Source organism: Galeopterus variegatus, unplaced genomic scaffold (genome assembly GCF_000696425.1).
Source record: "Galeopterus variegatus unplaced genomic scaffold, G_variegatus-3.0.2 Scaffold11, whole genome shotgun sequence".
Lineage (NCBI taxonomy): Eukaryota > Metazoa > Chordata > Mammalia > Dermoptera > Cynocephalidae > Galeopterus > Galeopterus variegatus.
Genome location: NW_007726122.1, coordinates 1,316,495 through 1,334,254, shown reverse-complemented (window position 1 = coordinate 1,334,254; position 17,760 = coordinate 1,316,495). Strand labels below are relative to the sequence as shown.

Here is a 17,760-nt window from a genome sequence, read left to right as displayed (position 1 = left end):
CCTTCCAGGCTGAGCCTCCTGCCCTTCTTGACTGAGCCTAGAAACCTGAAATGCCAATGACAAACTGTGAGGAGTCCTGTTCCTCCCAGAAGCTGGAGCCCACCAGGGCTGCCTTTCTCATGAGAGGGATAAATCCCAGGCTTCTGAGCACTCAGCTCCACCCATGGGGATCCCTCTGACAGGAGGCTTCCCTGCCCCTCCCAGCCTCCAGTGAATGTGGCATTTGTTCTCTGGCTTTATAGGAACAATATATGGCTGTGTCTCAACATGGCCACAACCCCGGGCCCCACAGTTTCCCACCTGACCTTCTCCAGGCCGTCATAACCTCATGAGACAAAATGGGCAGTCATGTCCAAAAGCACCAAGAAGCCATTCTTCCCACCACACATGCATTCTCCCTCTCTCTCTCTCTCCTTCCCCCACTCAACCCTCATACCCCAGGGGCCCTCACCTGTCACGATAGGGTAGGACTGTGGGCCAGGCACGCTGCTCCCGATGTCAGCGGGGGTGGGGCTGGGCAGGGTGGCCTTCATATCATCCAACCCTCCAGCCAGTGAAGCCATGGCGGAATACTCGGTGGTCTGAAAGAGTAAATAGAGACATCTCAGTACCAAGACTCCGAAGCACCCTAGTCAAATGCTACCGCCACATTCTGGGCTCAGCCACCAAGTTGGGCTAGTGCCAAAGCCCACAAGGGGCTCACAAACCCCCCAGTGCTGAAAGGGCAGATTCTGCTCAACAGATTAGACAGTTGTCCAGAATCGACAATTCTTCCCAGGTGAGGAGGTGGCAGGATTCAGTGAAGCTTGACAAGAATTCACACTTAGCTCTCCTTGTTGCCTGCAGGTTCCCCTCGCCCGGCTGCAGCTGGGCAGAGTCAAGCATCCTCAGTGCACGGAGAGAGACATCAGCAAGCAAAAGCAAGGCAGAAATAAGAGTCTTCTTGCCAAGAGGATAGAAAGAATGGATTCTGATTTCTGTGCTCTTAAATCACAGAAGTAGAATCACAGAAACAAGGATTAAGAGGAATCTGAGAGACCACCCAGTCCAAACCCTTGCTTCACAGATGAGCCAACCGAGGCCCAAAGGGAGAAGGACTTTGCCTGTGGTAGAGAGTCCAGGGGGTGGGTCATCAGAAACTCTCGCCTTAATCCAATACATCAAGTCAAATGAGCCAGTTTGGTAAGTGTTTGAATTCTGCAAGCATGTGAACACCTGTATGCTGAAAACTGTGGGGTACATACATACATCTGATTTACCAAGTCCAGCCCAACCATGTGCATTTGGCCCATTAGTGTTGCTCCTTTCTTTAAGCCATCTCATGAAATCAGTCACTTCCTGGCCATCCAAGCCATTGTCAGATTGGTCTCCAGAGAAGGCAGCGAAGATGCCAACCTGGATCTTCCCATCGAGGACAGACTAAATTATAAGCATGAGTAACATGTCTCTTCCTCCCACCAAACCTCCAGCCCTATTTTCAGGTAAGAAAACATCTGCAAACATTCAAGCCAAAGAATTTGGTTGTGTGTGCCAAGATTTGGTGTGGGGAGTTTCCTCCAGGACCCTGGCATTGCCAGTGGAGGACACATCCTGTCTATTCAGGGTTATGTCCTTGGCAGGCAGGGACAGGGAAGCAGGCAGTCTTCTGGAAGGAGTTGCAAGCACCCTGGGTGGGATGACAAGGACTGAGCCACTGGGAGAGAAACCAAAGGAGCCACTGGGCAACTGGCAGGCAGATGAGACTGGGACTCAGGCCCATTCCTGGTGCTTTTCTCTGCAAGTCAGTCAGAAAGAACTTCCTGGGCAGCTTAAATGACAACCAGGGTTGATGGCAGCAGTAAGTCCAATAGTACTGCAGGCCGCGCCCTCTGAGATGAATCTTGCTGAGGACACCTTGTTCACAGCTTCCTGGGGCTCTCACTCATCTTCCCGCAGAGGCTGATTCTGAAACACATGGAGGACAGCACAGGCCCAAAGCAGCCCAGGTACTTCTAAGGGAGAACAAGGCTGGGAGGACAGGGCTGCCAGACCAGGAATCACTATAAAGCTACAGTAATTAAGACAGTGTGGTATTGGCACAGGGATAGATAAATAGACCAATGAAACAGAATCGAGTCCAGAAACTGACTTATGCACATATGGAACCTTGATGTATGAGAGAGGTGATGTACAAATCAGCCAGAAAGGGTGGACTCTTTATTAAAGAGTGCAGGGGTAACCAGTTATCCATTTAGAAACAGGGGGGAAAAAAGAAATTGGATCTTTACACCCGACACAAAAATCAATTCCAGGTGGAATTGCAATGCCCTAAATGTGGAATGCAAAGGCATCTAAATGTGGTCAGCTCGAGGTCTAGCCAAATTCTTAGGAACAAGTCTGCCTTTCATGGAAGAGCAGCAAGTGCCTTTTCTGCCCTGGGATGCTCACACAGGGTTCCCGGCCATCCTGCTATCCTGCCTCAGTGCCTTTTCCTACAGAAAGTCTTTCCTGACTACCATTTCCCAGGACGTGAGAGTCCCACCTTTTCTCTGCTGGCCCCGCCAAATGGTGCTGGGGCAAGAACCACCACAGTCTTCACAACTGCATCAAAAGCTCACGCTTACCAAGCACGAGTTTTACCTGTATTGTCTCGTTTAATCCTCACAGTCACCCCATGAACTAGGCTCTCTATTATCCCCATTGTATGGGTGAAGAAACTGAGACTTCCATTACAGAAGGGAAGTGACTTGTCTAAAGTCACATGACTTCTAGGTGCCAGGGCCAGAATTCAAACCTGAATCCCTCTGACTCCAATGTCTTACAATTACCCTACTGATTTTCATACTGTGGCTCCTGATCCATTGATAGGTACAGAAATCAATTTACTGGTTCCACCATGTTTTTAAATGAAATTAGGATGGAATAGAAAATATGTAAGGGTCTCATACACAGAAAAGGTAAGTCCTACTTTGTGAATCTTTGTTTCACAAATCAGTGGGTATGTGTGTACCAGGTAGAGATGAAAATATATTTCTTGTTATAGGTCACGACCAGCAAAGTTGGAAAAACTGCCTTCATTCCATGCAGCAGGGAGCTGATGGGAAAAGGTCTAGACTTCATCCCCCAAAACTGCCTTCATTCCATGCAGCAGGGAGCTGATGGGAAAAGGTCTAGACTTCATTCAGAATGGGACTTGGTCACAGCATTTACCTCCTAATTTGCTAAGACGGAATTCGGAATGAATTTGGGATTCTAGTCACTGGAAGCACTTTCTTCAGTGCATTGCCGTGTGCAAAGATGGGAGGTCAAAATGCTTCATATAAGGTCTCTTCCTACATGGCAACTTCTAGAGTTTCTGGGCCCCTGTTCCTCTCAAAGCACTTTCTTCAGTGCATTGCCGTGTGCAAAGATGGGAGGTCAAAATGCTTCATATAAGGACTCTTCCTACATGGCAACTTCTAGAGTTTCTGGGCCCCTGTTCCTCTCACTTCTTTGTGTGCCAGAATACCCTAGTAAAGGCCTGAGCATAGCGGGTGTGCACTCATTCAACCTTTATTGAGCCCTGTTGTGTGCCAGATGGTGTGTGAAGACCAAACACACTCTTTGGTCCTCCTCCACAAACCCCAAGAGAAAAGATACATGGCCCCAGAAATTGCATCCAGGAGGGATGAGAGCATGGAGCCATTAATTTACACGGGGCAGAAAGCAGTCAGGAAAGGTTTCTTGGGGCAGGCTGTACTCAACCTGGATTGAGCAATCCCTGACCTCCTAGGCAGAGAACAGCTGAAGGAAAGCTCAGAGGTAATAGCACAGGAATGATCCAGGAAAAGGGCCCATGCAATAGCTGGAGGGGGTGGAAGTATAAAGGGTGAAGATGGAAAGGTTCCACTGTGAGGGACTTGCACGAGGGACTTGCACAAGGAACATGTGGATGAACAAATGAATGAGTGGTCCTTTGGAGGGCCAGGCAGCATCCCAGCCGAGAGCCAGCATCCCTTCACCCCTCCCCACCTGACTCCTCACCCTGCCCCATTCCTAGACTCCAGCCTCTCCTCTCCCACAGGCTGGGCAGCCGGCTCTCAAGGGAAAGCCTCTATTCTCCCAAGACAGTAGAGCCAAGCAGGGTTTAAGAGAATTGCAGGAGGATGGCCAGCAGGGATATCCTGCCTCTCAACTTATTTAATTTCCAAATAAAAGGACCTTTTTGCTATCTGAGTTTGTTTTAGTCAATAAATTCAGTATCAGACAAAGTTCATCCAGTCACTGAAACAGGTGGATTTGGATCATCTTTTCAAGATATGAAATCTTCCATTTGTGTTACACATGTAGTGGGAGGTCCAAAAACCCAGTCACCCAACCACTGGTGGCTCCTAGAAAGTGAAGGACCCCCCCCAAAGATTCAGGACTCGGGGACAGTGGGACCAGAAATGGGTCCTTGGCTGCCCTTCGCCAGCTGTGCCTGCCACCTCGCAGGGCTTGCCCAGAACCCAGCCTCTCTTCTTTGGTGGGATTCCATGGCTCTTACTCTGCTCCTGCATAAGCCAGGGGATGCTGTCATTTAGTTTAGGTGCTTAATTGTTACCTAAGTCCTCAACACTGTCTGTTCCTTTGAACTGCCCGTGATTTTTAAAGGTAACTGTGTTCTCCCTAATTCCTGGGCTCCCTGGAACATCGCTACACCAGCTGCTCCTCAGCTATTTCAGACACTCTCACACCTCTGCCCCGAGGGCTTATCTCACTCAGTCACTTAGAGAACTCCTACATTATCCACAAGACCAAGGTCAAACGTTACCTCTTCAGTGAAGCCATTCCTGAGCCTCATACTCCTACAAAAAATAATCACTCCCTTGTCTCTGCTTCCACATTTAGTGGCATTTTACACAGACCTCCATTATCTTACTTCCTGTCATGTATAATGGCTGATTGTCTATCTCCCTCCAGGTTGCTTTGAGAGCATGGAACATGGAACATCCCTAGGGGCCCCTAAGTGCTTGTTGAATGAATGAATGAATGAATGAATGAATGAATGGTCCAGTAGCATGCCATTAGCCACAACACTCAAAAATTAACTGGGAAGTGTCTGAACAATAGCTGCAAGGGATACGCTAACATCCCCTTCCCTCCTCCCACCACTACCCCTTCTCAAGTTAGATGACCAGAAAGCAATGTCCCTGTCCAACATTAGTTAAAGCCCCTGGGGTAATGCCTTCACTGGTCTGTGATAGAATATCAGGCCTTCAACATTTGTAAAAGGTAATATAAGAAAATAGCCATGCAAAGAACACTTTTTAAAACCTCTGGAGACACTGCCCTTTAGAATATTCAAATTCTTTGTCAATACTTCCTCTGATTCAGTACCAACAAAAAGTTTCTTCCCCTGATGAATCATTAATCTGCCTCTGACTGAACAACAGGAAAACTGAAAACCACTGCATATCCCTTTTTTCTTTGGCTGCCAGGAAGCTCAGTCAAATTTAGTATTCAGTCAATACCATCACGTCATTGCTGGCTTCTGATGCAATGATCTTCCCCTTTTCTCTACATAACTTCTGAACTTTCGGATTTTACCTTAAATACATGAAATCATTTATTCTGAAGGCCACCTCAAGTTTTTAGTGAAAGTGAAGGCTGAGACCGATAGACCAATGGAAAAAGACGGGAAGGAAGAAAGGAAGATCAGGGAGAAAGGACAAGAGTGAGAAAGAGAAGAGAGAAGGCATTATTGGTGCCTCTTTTCCTGGTAACAACGGCAATCTACTTCTGTTTCTCATAGTTACCTGGGGAACCAAGGGCTGAACAGTGGGGTGCAGAGGTATGCACACAGTCACACGTGCATAAGTGTGCTGGTACACCTACGCACTTGGGAACACCACCCATGCCCCACCCCCCCACCACTGACAGTCACCAGCAACAGCTGTGTTCCACATTTCCTACTCCTCTGAGCCCTTAGGGTTCTTTCTTAGGATGTCATTTTGGGCTTCTGCTCCGTCCTCATCAGAGCCCCCTAGTGCAGTCCTTGACTATGACCCAGGAAGAGGAATAACTAAGGTCAGCAATTCACATACTGCCTTCTCTAATGCAACCAATTAGAATAAAACTTCCTCTGTCTGCAGCCACAGGCTCCTGTAAAGCCTCAAAGTCAAGACCACCAGCCCCAGTGTATGCACACTCCTCACAGACACCATGCTCCACATGATGAAAAGTCTTGCTCTCTCAAATGTCAGGGCTAAAAGGATTCCCAGTGTGGAAAAACTGAGGTAGAGAGAAGGGGATGGACTTCCTAGTTAATTTTTATCTGCATCCTTCATGGCCTTCGACCCAATGATACAAAGAACTCATTTCAACAGGAGTGATAACACAGGGTTCTTGTCCCAGCTGTACCTCTTTCTCACTCATGTGACCTTAGGTAAGCCAGGCCAGCTCTCTGAGCTTCAATTTCCTCATTGGTAAAATAAGACTTTAATTCAAATCCCTAGCTGTCTGCCTTCCTGGGTGATCCTGAGAATCTAAGAGATAAGGATAGGGATAGCACTTTGGAAACTAAGCAACATGAGAGGCCAAGGAATCCTAGCAAAGGACTCAGGAGGCACATGCCCCAGGAGAGTATGTGCTGGGCGTCATTAGGGTCCTTAGGAAATTACCTGGAAAAGGACTGCCTGGGGCTGCACCAAGTATTGTCTCATCAGCACGGGGCACCACTGCCATAGCATGGAGGAGAAAAGAAACACAGACACGTGAGAAGGGGGCAGCAGGAAGGAGGGCAGCACACGGGGACGAGGCTGCAGGGCTGACTACCTCAGAAGGCCCCCTCGGACCAGGATGGGGAATGTCACCTGATGAGCTCCTGTGGGCTCAGTGCCAGGCCTCAGACTTACCCACCTCCACACCTACCCACAGGAGGATGGAAGCTGGAGTAGGGCAGGGGGATCTCCAGGGCCTGGCCCAGTGAACTGGGACTGAGGAGGCAGAGGGATCTGGATGGCCCTCCCTTCACTGGTCTCTGCTTCTCCATCTTTCTGGGGACTCCCACTTGATGATCTCTAAGTCCCGCTGCTGATGCCCTTTGCCTCCACCACTGGCCATGTGACAAAGTATGGACTCTCTCTTCAACACATGAATTGCGAGACAAGAAAGGGAGGTGGAGGCGGAACCTATAGGTTAAGAAAGACTTAGAGACATATCAGTTGATTGCAGTGTGGACCCTGATTCAAACAAACTGTAAAAACTATAAATGTAAAAAAAAATCATGACATGTAATAAAACCTTTTGGGAATTTGATACTGATTGGGTATTTGATGACAGTGAAACATTTGCTAACTTTTTAGGTGTGATCATGGTATTGAGGTTATGTTTTTTAAAAGGTCTTGTCTTTTAAAGATTCATTCTAAAATACTTATGGATGAAGTGATATAATGCCTGGAGCTTGCTTCAAAATAAAGGACAGTTAACAAAATGTGGTGTATCTATACAATGGAATACTTGTTCAACAATAAAAAGAAGTGAAGTATTGACACATGTTACAACATGGATGGACCTCAAAAGCAGTATGCTAAGTGAAAGAAGCCAGATATAAAGACATTCCATGTATATGGAATGTCCAAAAATGGCAAATCTACAGACACAGGAAGCAGAGCAGTAGTTGGCTGGAGCTGGGGGTGGGAGCAGGGATTAACTATAAACCGGCATGAGGGATCTTTTTGCACTGATGGAACTGTTCTAAAACCAGATCGTGGTTCCACAATTCCTAAAGTTCACTAAAAATCATTGACCTGCACTCTTACAGTGGGTGAATTTTATGGTTTAAAAATTACACTTCAATAAAGCCATTAAAAAAATAAAGCAGAGTGTGGCGGGAGGAGGGGTATCAATGAGACAAGACTAGCCGTGAGCTGATCACGGCTGAATCTCCTGAGGGGTGCTTAGCGGCTGATTAGACTATTCTATCTACTTTGAACGTCCCCATAATTAAAACAAAAAACCTCAAACAGCACGTATTTGACTTGTGGCACTGCTTGCCGGCACTTGTCAGCTGTCCAACAAGCACCTGTGGAATAATGAGAGCCCCCAGCAAGCTGAGGCCAGTAGGAGCTGCTCTCTTGCTTCCTTGTCCTTGCACCCTTCCCTGCTCCTTGAAGGCCATCACCCCTGCGTTTTGACCTCTCATCTGCTTAGCACTTTCCAGTTTGCATAGCCCTTTCAGGTCTGTTATGCCCTTGGGAATCCTGGGGTGGGGGCAGATGCAGAAATGGAGCTCAGAGAGGGAGCTCACATGAGCCAATGCCAAGCTCAGAGACAGTCCTGTACCCCAGAAGCAGAGTTAGGGTTGGAGAAGACTTCACACCAGCTCTAAGGGGAAAGCTTGACACTTGATGGTGGGAGACCCAGCTCTACTACTCCAGCTACAGAGACAGCCCTGAATCTGCAAGCAAGAAGGTGGAATGTTGCACATTTTTAAAACCTGGGTACACCAAAACCCCATGCAGCAAAGCATGTGTTAAGGAGTAGTCCTGGCCTGACTACGATGGATTAGACTGATTGGCAGGGATCTATGAGTCCTGGCTCTGCCTTGGACTCCTAGGCAACGTGGGCAGACCCCTCCCCTCACCAGCCCTCAGTGACTCCATCTGCCATGAGGGGGATGGACCAGGACTGACAGGGCCCTTCTTGCTCTGAGGCCTCACCGATGTCTATGTCCCACAAAGGTGGGGTCCTCACCCTGCAGAAGGGGGTTCCCCTTGACCTGGCCTCAGGCTGGACTTAGGTTTCACTCTGTGTGTTGGTGAAAGTGTTGCCCATTCTACCCCAGGCCCTCAAATCCAGAGGTCTGGCAGCCATTGGGGAGGCAGGGTGGCCGAGGAAGCCCACTGGGCCTGAGGTCCAGAGAACAGAGTTCAAGTCTGACACGGCCAAATTTGTGCTGTGTGCTACTAGGTCAGGCACCTCCCATTCTCAGATCCTTTTCTCATTTCTAACATGGGATTATATGACCTATCTCATAAGTTCATGAGAAGGCACAAAGCGGGTAATAAGAATATCAAGTCTTTGATGGCAAGCCTTTTTCTTTTCTTTTTTTTTTTGTTTTTGTTTCTGTTTTTGTTTTTTTGTCCTTTTTGAGACCCGCCGCACCGTGCTCAGCCAGTGAGCGCACCGGCCATCCCTATATAGGATCTGAACCCGCGGCGGGGGCGCTGCTGCACTCTCAGCACCGCACTCTCCCAAGTGCGCCACAGGCTCGGCCCAAGCCTTTTTATTTTCATTTTTTGAGTCTCTAGGGCCAGACATTTAAAAAAAAAAAAACGACTTGAAAAATGTCCCTTCTATTGTGATGATGGAAATGTTCTGTATTTTGAGTCTATCAATATCATATCCCAGTTGTGATACTGTCCTACAGTTTTGCAAGATGTTATCATTGGGGGAAACTGGTAAAGGGTATATGGGATCCCTCTGTATTATTTCTTACAACTGTATAAGAATCTATAATTATCTCAAAATAAAAAGTTTTTTAAAAAAAAGTAAACAAAAACCAACAAGGTTTTAGCATTTTGTCTCTACTAAACCAAATGAATTAAACTTGGGGAAAAAAAAGGGTCTGCTGAATGGAGGGACTATGAACGATGCTTGCAAAAGTACTCCATAATCTACAAAGTGCTACTATGAGTATTAACTAGGCGGAAGAACTGCCTTCCTCTTCTTCCAGCAAGACCTCCCTGATTTCCTCTCCTCTGTTCCTGAAATACCTGAGTGTGCATATCTCTACTACAGCACTTATCACTCTGCATTGTGCACTTAACTGTTGATGAGGGCCCTCATCCCCCAACTAGAGGGCAAGCTTCATAAGGATGGGACTGCGTCTCCCTCATCTTTGTGGCACCAGGTCCTGGCCCAGCACTCAGCTCTGAACAGATGTGAAATAAATGCCTGTGGAACCAAATGAACTGGGACAGGTACCATGGCCTGGCTCTGCTGACAGCACCAGAAGTATTTCCCAGGGTCACTAAGAGGATAAGTGATGTCACGATGCTTTTATTCACCAGAAAGTACCACAGGCATGGGATGAGACATGCTTTGTTCATTTGGTTCTCCAGAACTGTGCCTGGGTCAAAATGGTGTACAGTGGAATTGAAGGGCTTCCAAGAAGAGATTTGCAAAGTTTACATGACTCATCTCCCCCTGTTCTGTTTATTGCCTGCCAGGCACCCTCCAGCACACCCCAGACAGGCTCCCCAGTTGCGTGGAACAGCAGGGAAAGCCCCAGTGGGGAGGGTGAAGTCAAATATTGTGGCTTCTGTCCAGGAGGAACTTTCCCAGCAAATACTAATCAGGAGGCCCTTTTTTTCCCCGACCCCTTACATAATTTCAGTGAGCCCAGATCTCAGGGCCCAAAAGAGCTTGGAGTTATGGAGGCTGGTCTTTATCTGATAATTCAAATCCAACAAACAGGTGTCTCCAGTAATAGGGAACTCACTATTTCCTGAGGCAGCCACTCCACAGCCACATGACCCTGGCTCTGCCCCCTGGAGGCCTCCCCTTGTTGGTTCTGGGTGTGCTCTGGGGCTCCAGCACCAACAGATGTCCTGCAGGTGCTAGTGCCCTCCCCACCTGGATCCAGTGTGGGGCCCCCAGTCCTCTAGGCCTCATTCTGGACAGGCCCTCAAACTGGAGCATGAGACGCTTGCTTCTGCTTTCTTGGTGGCTGTGTCACCTGACCGATCCATGCCATTCTCAGCGAACAGAGCTCACTCCAAGTTCATTAGAAATGGAAAGTGATTATGTATATGAAAAAAAAAATAAGCATTCACTTATTTCTCCTTCCCCTAACTGGTGTGCTATTTGCAAGCTCACAGTCTTCCCAAATGCAAGGACAGAAAGGTTATCCTGACAAGGATATCATTGTTATCGTGACAGGGCTTGGAACACAGAGCTCCACTTCTGGAGAATAAGAACTGGAAGACAGTAGTCAAGGGCTCCTGAACGATAAGATGCCAGTGGGGCTAAATCCTTGGGGGAGGGGAGGGGAACTTCCAGTCTGGGGATCCCCTGTGCTGCTCCGGCTCTGCCTGGCTGTGTGATGAGCAGCTCTAGATCCTGAAGTGGACAAGAGGGAAGGAGAGTTCCAGAAACAAAACTCCATCTCCAAGCAGCCAAATTCCACAGGCTTCTTCCAGGCAGTCCCTGGTGGGGCCTGGTTGTCCTTTCCTGCTACAGGGCTAGTGATTGGCAGGGAGGCCCATTACCCCCAAGGGAATGCAGGACGTTTAGCTGCCAGGGGTTCTGAATGGGGGAGATGTGCAAAGGGAGGACCCCCATCCTCAAGTCCCTGGCACAGAGGGAAGGAGGCATCCCAAGATGCTCATAATTCACTTCCTTTCAGAGTGACTTCCCAGCTGTAGGTATGACAGAAAGGTTATTCTGAGCCGTAAAGAAATGAAAGAGAAGGCTTTTTCCTCCACATTGCCAGATCAAGAGGGCAGGGGCAGGGGGAGGGACAACGAGGGCTGGGAAGTGGGCCTGGATGCACCTCCCCTCCAGCACCACCTCCTCTGGCCATGTGGGGACGCACATGCACACACACACACTCAGGCCAAAGGCCACCTCTCTGCCCTTCTGCTCCCTGTCAGAAAGAACTTTCTCACAGGCGATGCTCTGCAAAGGCATACACAGACAGCCTTGGGAGGGAGTGCCCTCTTTGCCACCAAAGGCTCCGAGGGCCAAACAGAAACTGTGCAAAGGAACCACCAGAAAAAGAAGGCTGAGAAGGCCAGGCCTCCCATGGCGAACTCAGACGACTTGGTTTGCAATTCAGAAGACTCTCACCTAAACCCTCACACACCTTCAATAAGAGTCAGAAGAACCTGAACTTAACAGATGCTTATTACACACCAGGTACTGTTCTAGCTGTTTAAATGCACTAATTCATTTAAGCCTCACAACAACCCTATAGGGTAAGTATTACTACCCCCTTTACAGATGATGAAAATGAGACACAAGGTGCCAAAATAATGTGTCCAGATCACCCCCCAGCAGTGTGACTCTGAAGTCCAAGATCTTAACCACCACTACAGACCACCTCTGTTAACCCGGCCACTGTTAACCCCATCACGTTACAGATGAGAACACTGAGATTCACAGAAGCTGAGTAAATTGCAGAGTGGGGGCTTAAGATCAGGTTCTGTCTGACCCCAAAGTCTGTGTTCTTTATCATGATTCTAAACTGTCTCATGAGGAGGTGCTAGAGCCCAGAGGGGACATGCATTGCTTGGCCAAGCGCATCTTCACATGACAACCTACCTGTTCCTGCCTCTACACCTCTAACACCTCCCTCCACCCCAAGTCCCTCTACCTTCCTCCTCTCCAATCCGTCTATCTACCCCTCCAAATCCTGGCTCAAGAATGATCTGCTATGGGAAATGTTTCCGGACTAGTTCAGCCGTGAATGTCGTTAACTTTATCCTTTATCCTCCCCATTTAGACAGAAAGCTCCTATACAATAAACTCAGAGGACAGTGGTGCTCACATTTAATGTCAACATTAGCAATTAATCTTATCATTAGTGGGAAACAATAGAGAAATAGTAACATGTGCTATCGGTAGCACCACTAAGCTAAAAAATCAGGCATCTGATTGCTCGGTTGGTTCAAGCCCTCTCTGTTCTTTGCTGAAGGTGACATTCCGGCTTTTAGAAAGATCAGAAACTAAAGGAAGGAAACACCAGGCTTAGGTTTTAGCTATTATGTGCAAGCCCAAATTTTAGCTAATGTTAATAACAGAAAAACTAGCACAGTGACAACAGTGTTTCTGCTTATATACCTTCTTATCAAGGGTAACTTTACTTAAGAGGCTTTGCTTTTAATTATGGGAATATGTTTGCATTTTGCAGTTATGTGTTAATTCCATGAATCTTGCATTTCATACCTAGGAACAAAGAATAATAGTAATTTTTTGTGCTATTACCTATAATTTACTTAAGCATGCCACTTGCCTTGAGACTGGACATGTAAACAATTGCATTCTCCTGAAGGCTTGGTTTGAGTCTGATTTTTAACAATTCTTTTTTCTCCCTCGTACATACACATACAATAATTTAGCCTCTTGATTTTATTTCCTTCACCTTTCTCCCACAAATCAAACCTCAACTAACATAAAACTGCTGGCTAGAAACAAGCTTCGCAGGAACAAACAAAAGCTTTCAAGCCAAAGGCAACTGAGATGTTCACAACTCCCATCCAACCATGTCCACCTCGTCCGCCTGGTCCAACAGAACAGCCTCTCTCTGCCCAACTGCCCAGGAAAACCCTGAAATACCTCATTTTCATTTCCAGGAGGGGAAGAGGCTTGATTTCCAAATAAAATAAAAGTTCAGTATAACAGTAGGCTGGGAAAACCCAGGCAGGCTCCTCCTCGCCACCCTGTGTCAAGCTCACAAAGAGAAAAATCGCACCATCCGACATGGTTGGGAGAGTTTAATCCAAAGCAGTGCTAATTAATATCCCTGGCTTTCCAGAAGCCACTGCCACATACAGCTGCGAGGGCAACAAGGCTGTTCTCCCTTCAATTTTATGGGAAGAACATTTTCATTACAAAGCCTCCTCCCAGACCCTCCTCTGTCTGCCAAATTAGCTTCGAGAAGGAAGCGGATGATCCATATATCAGAACTCCTCTCCCCATTAATTTTATTATTTATATCCCATTTTAAAAGTTTACTGGTGCAACTCCCTGTGCATCTGGCCAGACCCTTTCTGACAAGCAGTGGTGACTTCCCTAATCCCTTTCTCGGGGGGAGTTTATGCATCTGTCAACAGAATGTGCCAACTTTTTGAAATTTGCCTTGGAGAAAAAGTTGACTCTGGTGGCAGACCCCCCCCCCCACCATCTTTTTTTAAAAATTAAATACAGGAGGTTCTAAACACACCCTTTTATGAAATACATGTGGACTTGAGGGCTCAGTATGTGTTATGGGTGATCCCCCCAGATCCCTTAAAACCCTGGGGGGTGCACTGTGTGTCCCCTCCAGCCCCAACCCTAGTCAAGCATCCGCAGCTGTTTGGCAAGGCTTGGCCCATTTTTAACCCCAACCACCAGACTACCGACAGGCCTGGTGAAGCCACATCCTCCCATTTTGTTCTAAAACCCCACGTGCTCAAGGCTGTCTCCTCCAGCCTCCTAAAGGGACCCCAAATCCAATCTAAACGTCTCGAATTTACCTGTTTGTCTTTTATACATATAAATAGCTGCATTTCCATTCTCTCTTTGTTTCTCATTTTCATTTGGTTCTAATATCTGCATGTAAATGACGGAAAATAGCATCTGTAATTGGAGATTATGAAGTATGGCCAGCTCCTGACAGGCTGCTAAGGAAGATGGATTATCCTCATTTTTCTGTAAATTTTGTCAATTTTGGAATTCATAAGCTATCAACACTGATCAAAATGGGGCTTCACAGCTGTGTCAAAAAAGAAAGAAAGCAAGAGAAGCGAGCGAGGGCACGCGCAGGCGGGGGCGCGCAGGCGCTGGACGGGCGCGCGCCCCAGATCGGATGCCCAGCGCGCGCCGCCCCCCTTCTCCCTGCCCCCTCCCCTCCACGCTGGCAGCTCCCTCAGCACCGGGCCTCGCTGGAACTCGGGCTGGGGCTGCCTAGTCCCCTGCCTAAATCAAATAGCTAAATCACGAGACTGGAAGGCCACAAATCCTCCAAGGCATCCACTCAAACCCGGGCTTAATTTATTGCCCTGCGCTGCCTTCCTTATTTACCCTGAGGAGTGCGTGGCTCGCTCTGGTCGGCCCCGGAGATGTTCTACTCCTTCCAGACCATCACGGCCCACTTGAGGCAATTGTGTTGGTCTCTCTCTCTCAATTTTCCCATTACTGGGAGTAAGTACTGTTGGGACTCTGTAATAGCCCGACTGCAGCCCATATCAATAACAGATGAGGTTTAATCGTCCAACACAAAAATTATTTAGGCGCAGTAAGGACATTCAATGTCATTTGCATAATGGCATTTCTATCGCACGCACCTAACCCGTCTTGCATAAACAAGGCCTTGGGACCATAAATAATAATAAATCATGACGTCTGCACGCCTCTTGCGGTAATAGGAGCCACTCTTTGTGGAAATTATTTCGGCAGGAAATGGGCACTGTAATTTTAAAGACATGTGGCGCGGTGAGGCGTGGTAAATCACGTGCATGTGCATACCATCTCCAGGAGCAGCCCAGGGCCCACGGTGACATCCCTGGGGTGGCAGGAGAAGGAAGACAGGCCTCTTGGGGAAACGTCTGGGACCTTTAGAATGACACCAGAATGTGTCACTGTCCCAGAAACAGCAGGCTGGAGAGGGCAGGACACTCGGAGCCCAGCAGTAGGGATTTGAACCTGGAGAGGCACCCAGGCCTCAAGGTCAGAAACCGCCTTTGTTCCAGGAGAATGGAAGCTCCATGAGGGCAGTTTTTCATCTGCTTGTCTCACTACTGAATCCCCAGCACCTCAAGCAGTGCCTGGTAACCAGCAGGTGCTCAGGAAACATCCATAAGAAATGCACCGAGAGGATAAGATCCTGGTCCTAGATCCTTCAAAACTGCTGATGGAACGGCAACAAAGGGCCAATCCAGTGATTTCCCAACAAAATCCACATTTCTCTCCCAAAGGAACTAAGGGAAACGGCAATCATTTCTCCATGGGTCCAGCCTTGCCAGCCTGGGAGGCTGGGGCCGTGCAGCCGACGTGATGGGGATGATGCACAGCCAAGATCCCTGAAAACAGGTTGAGGTGGGATAGACAGAGGCACAGACCCACAGGGGAATTAGGGCAGGAACTGACACAGAAGCACTGGCCTCACTGGTCTGGTGAGCAACAAAGTAAAAATGACCAGTAAACTCTAAACCATACTGGGAGGCAGCTTTGGGGTAAGGGAAAGAGGAGAGATTGGGGGAAGGGAGTAGCCAGCAAAGCGGCGAAGCCCACAGGCTCAGGAGGCAGATACAACCGGGTTAGAATCCCAGTTCCACCCATCTCAGACCCCCGCCTCACCCCTCCGCACCCCAACTTCCTCCTCTGTGGAATGAGCTCAATAACAGTATTTACCTCGCAGAGTTGTTCTGCGCGTTGAATGAGATAATGTGTGCAAAGTGACCAGCGCTTGATGGAGCTTTGCTGTCATTATTATTCTTCAGGAAGCAGCGCAAGTGAGTTCAAGCACAAGCTCTGCCTCTTACTAGCTGTGACATTTGGGACAATCTTCTGCACTCCACTGGGCCTCAGCTTCCTCCACCCAGGGACAGCATAATGAGATGGTCCCCACCCACCTCACGGAGCTGCCGTGAGACTCAACCGAGGTTGTGGCTGTGAACCTCCTTGTTAGTATAAAGTGCTGCCTGCAAGCGAGAGATGAACGTTAACATTCCTCACAAGTGCGAGGAAAGGAAGAAGGGAAGCTCTCTGACACCTGCCCAATGTCACCTCCAGCCACCTCCAGCCCCTGGCAGTGTCCCGAAAAGTTCATGCTTTCCAGAAAAAGTTCTGGCAGTATACCCACCAAACCAACCACAGTGTTCCCTCTGGGAAGAACAAGGGACTGAAGTGGGAGTTGTCATTTTAAGTCTTATATGTAATGTGTTAATTTTACAAGAAGAGAAGGACTATTGTGCAGTACTACTTGTGTCACTGAGATTTTTGAAGTGGAAGTTTCATACCTCTATGCCTTGGCACATGCTGTTCCCTACACTGGAATATCAAAAGCTATGAAAATGCTGATGCAACACACAAAAAAGTGCCAAACCAGTGATTTCACAACAAAAAACGCACTTGAGAAACGGCAATCATTCTCCATGGGTCCAGCCTTGCCGGCCTGGGAGGCTCGGGCCATGCAGCGACATGCTGGGGAAGATGCACAGTCAAAGCCTCGCGCAGGCGTGCACCAGCCATCTGCAGCAGGGGAAGCTCTGGCACCCATGACACCACCTACAGCTCTGCAAACACACCTTATCCTCACCAAATAAGAAAACTTTGCTCAAAAGCCGAATAAAGGCTGGAGTTTAGTTTTTAGTATTGTGCAATGCTGGTTTCTTGGTTTTGACAACTAGACCCTCATTCTGTAAGACAGCAAAATGATGAGAAACTGGGTGAGACATGTATGGGAACTGTCCCATCTTTACAACTTTTCTGTAAATTTTAAATTACAGAACTCACTCATAATAAGAGAAAAGCAAATTATAACCACAGCATATCATTTTTCACCTATTAAATTCAAAAGGTCTGTACTACACTGTGTGGCAGACTGCGGGGAAACAGGTCTTCTCACTTAGGGGGATGAACTTTTTTGGAGAGCAATTTGTTTTCCCCTTTCAAAACTCAACGCACACACGCTGAGCGAGCCATTCCAATTCTGGCAATTCATACTGCAGGTACAGTGCCATGTGTGCACAAATAAAGGTGAACAAGGATACTCATTGCAAACTGTCATGAAAAAGAAAAATATTGGAAACAACGAATAGGAGATTTATTAAATAAACTGTGGTACCCTACATAATGGAATACTGTTGTAGTTGTTAAAAAGAATAAAGCAGCACTCTATTGATACAGAATAATCTCCAAGAAATACCAGAAAATAGCAAAAATAGAACAATGTAATACAGTATGCTACCATTTGTGTTCAAAAACAGGGGAGTTATATGTTTATATATTTACACATACATTTTTTTGCCCTCATCAAAATATTGTAGATTCCGGGCCGGCCCGGTGGTGCACTGCTACAGTGCGCCTCTTGAGAGCGCGGTGGCGCTCCCGCCG

At 47.7% G+C, this 17,760-nt stretch overlaps 1 protein-coding gene across 6 annotated transcripts in view; it reads right to left on the bottom strand.

Annotated features, from left to right (window-relative positions):
* PAX5 (paired box 5) overlaps positions 1-17,760 on the bottom strand; it is a 200,608-nt gene that overhangs the window by 81,126 nt on the left and 101,722 nt on the right. For all 6 annotated transcript variants that reach the window (XM_008588063.1, XM_008588197.1, XM_008587992.1 and 3 more), the window contains one exon: positions 452-581. In XM_008588063.1, coding sequence (XP_008586285.1) covers positions 452-581 — 130 coding nt within the window. The remainder of the gene's footprint in view (positions 1-451; positions 582-17,760) is intronic.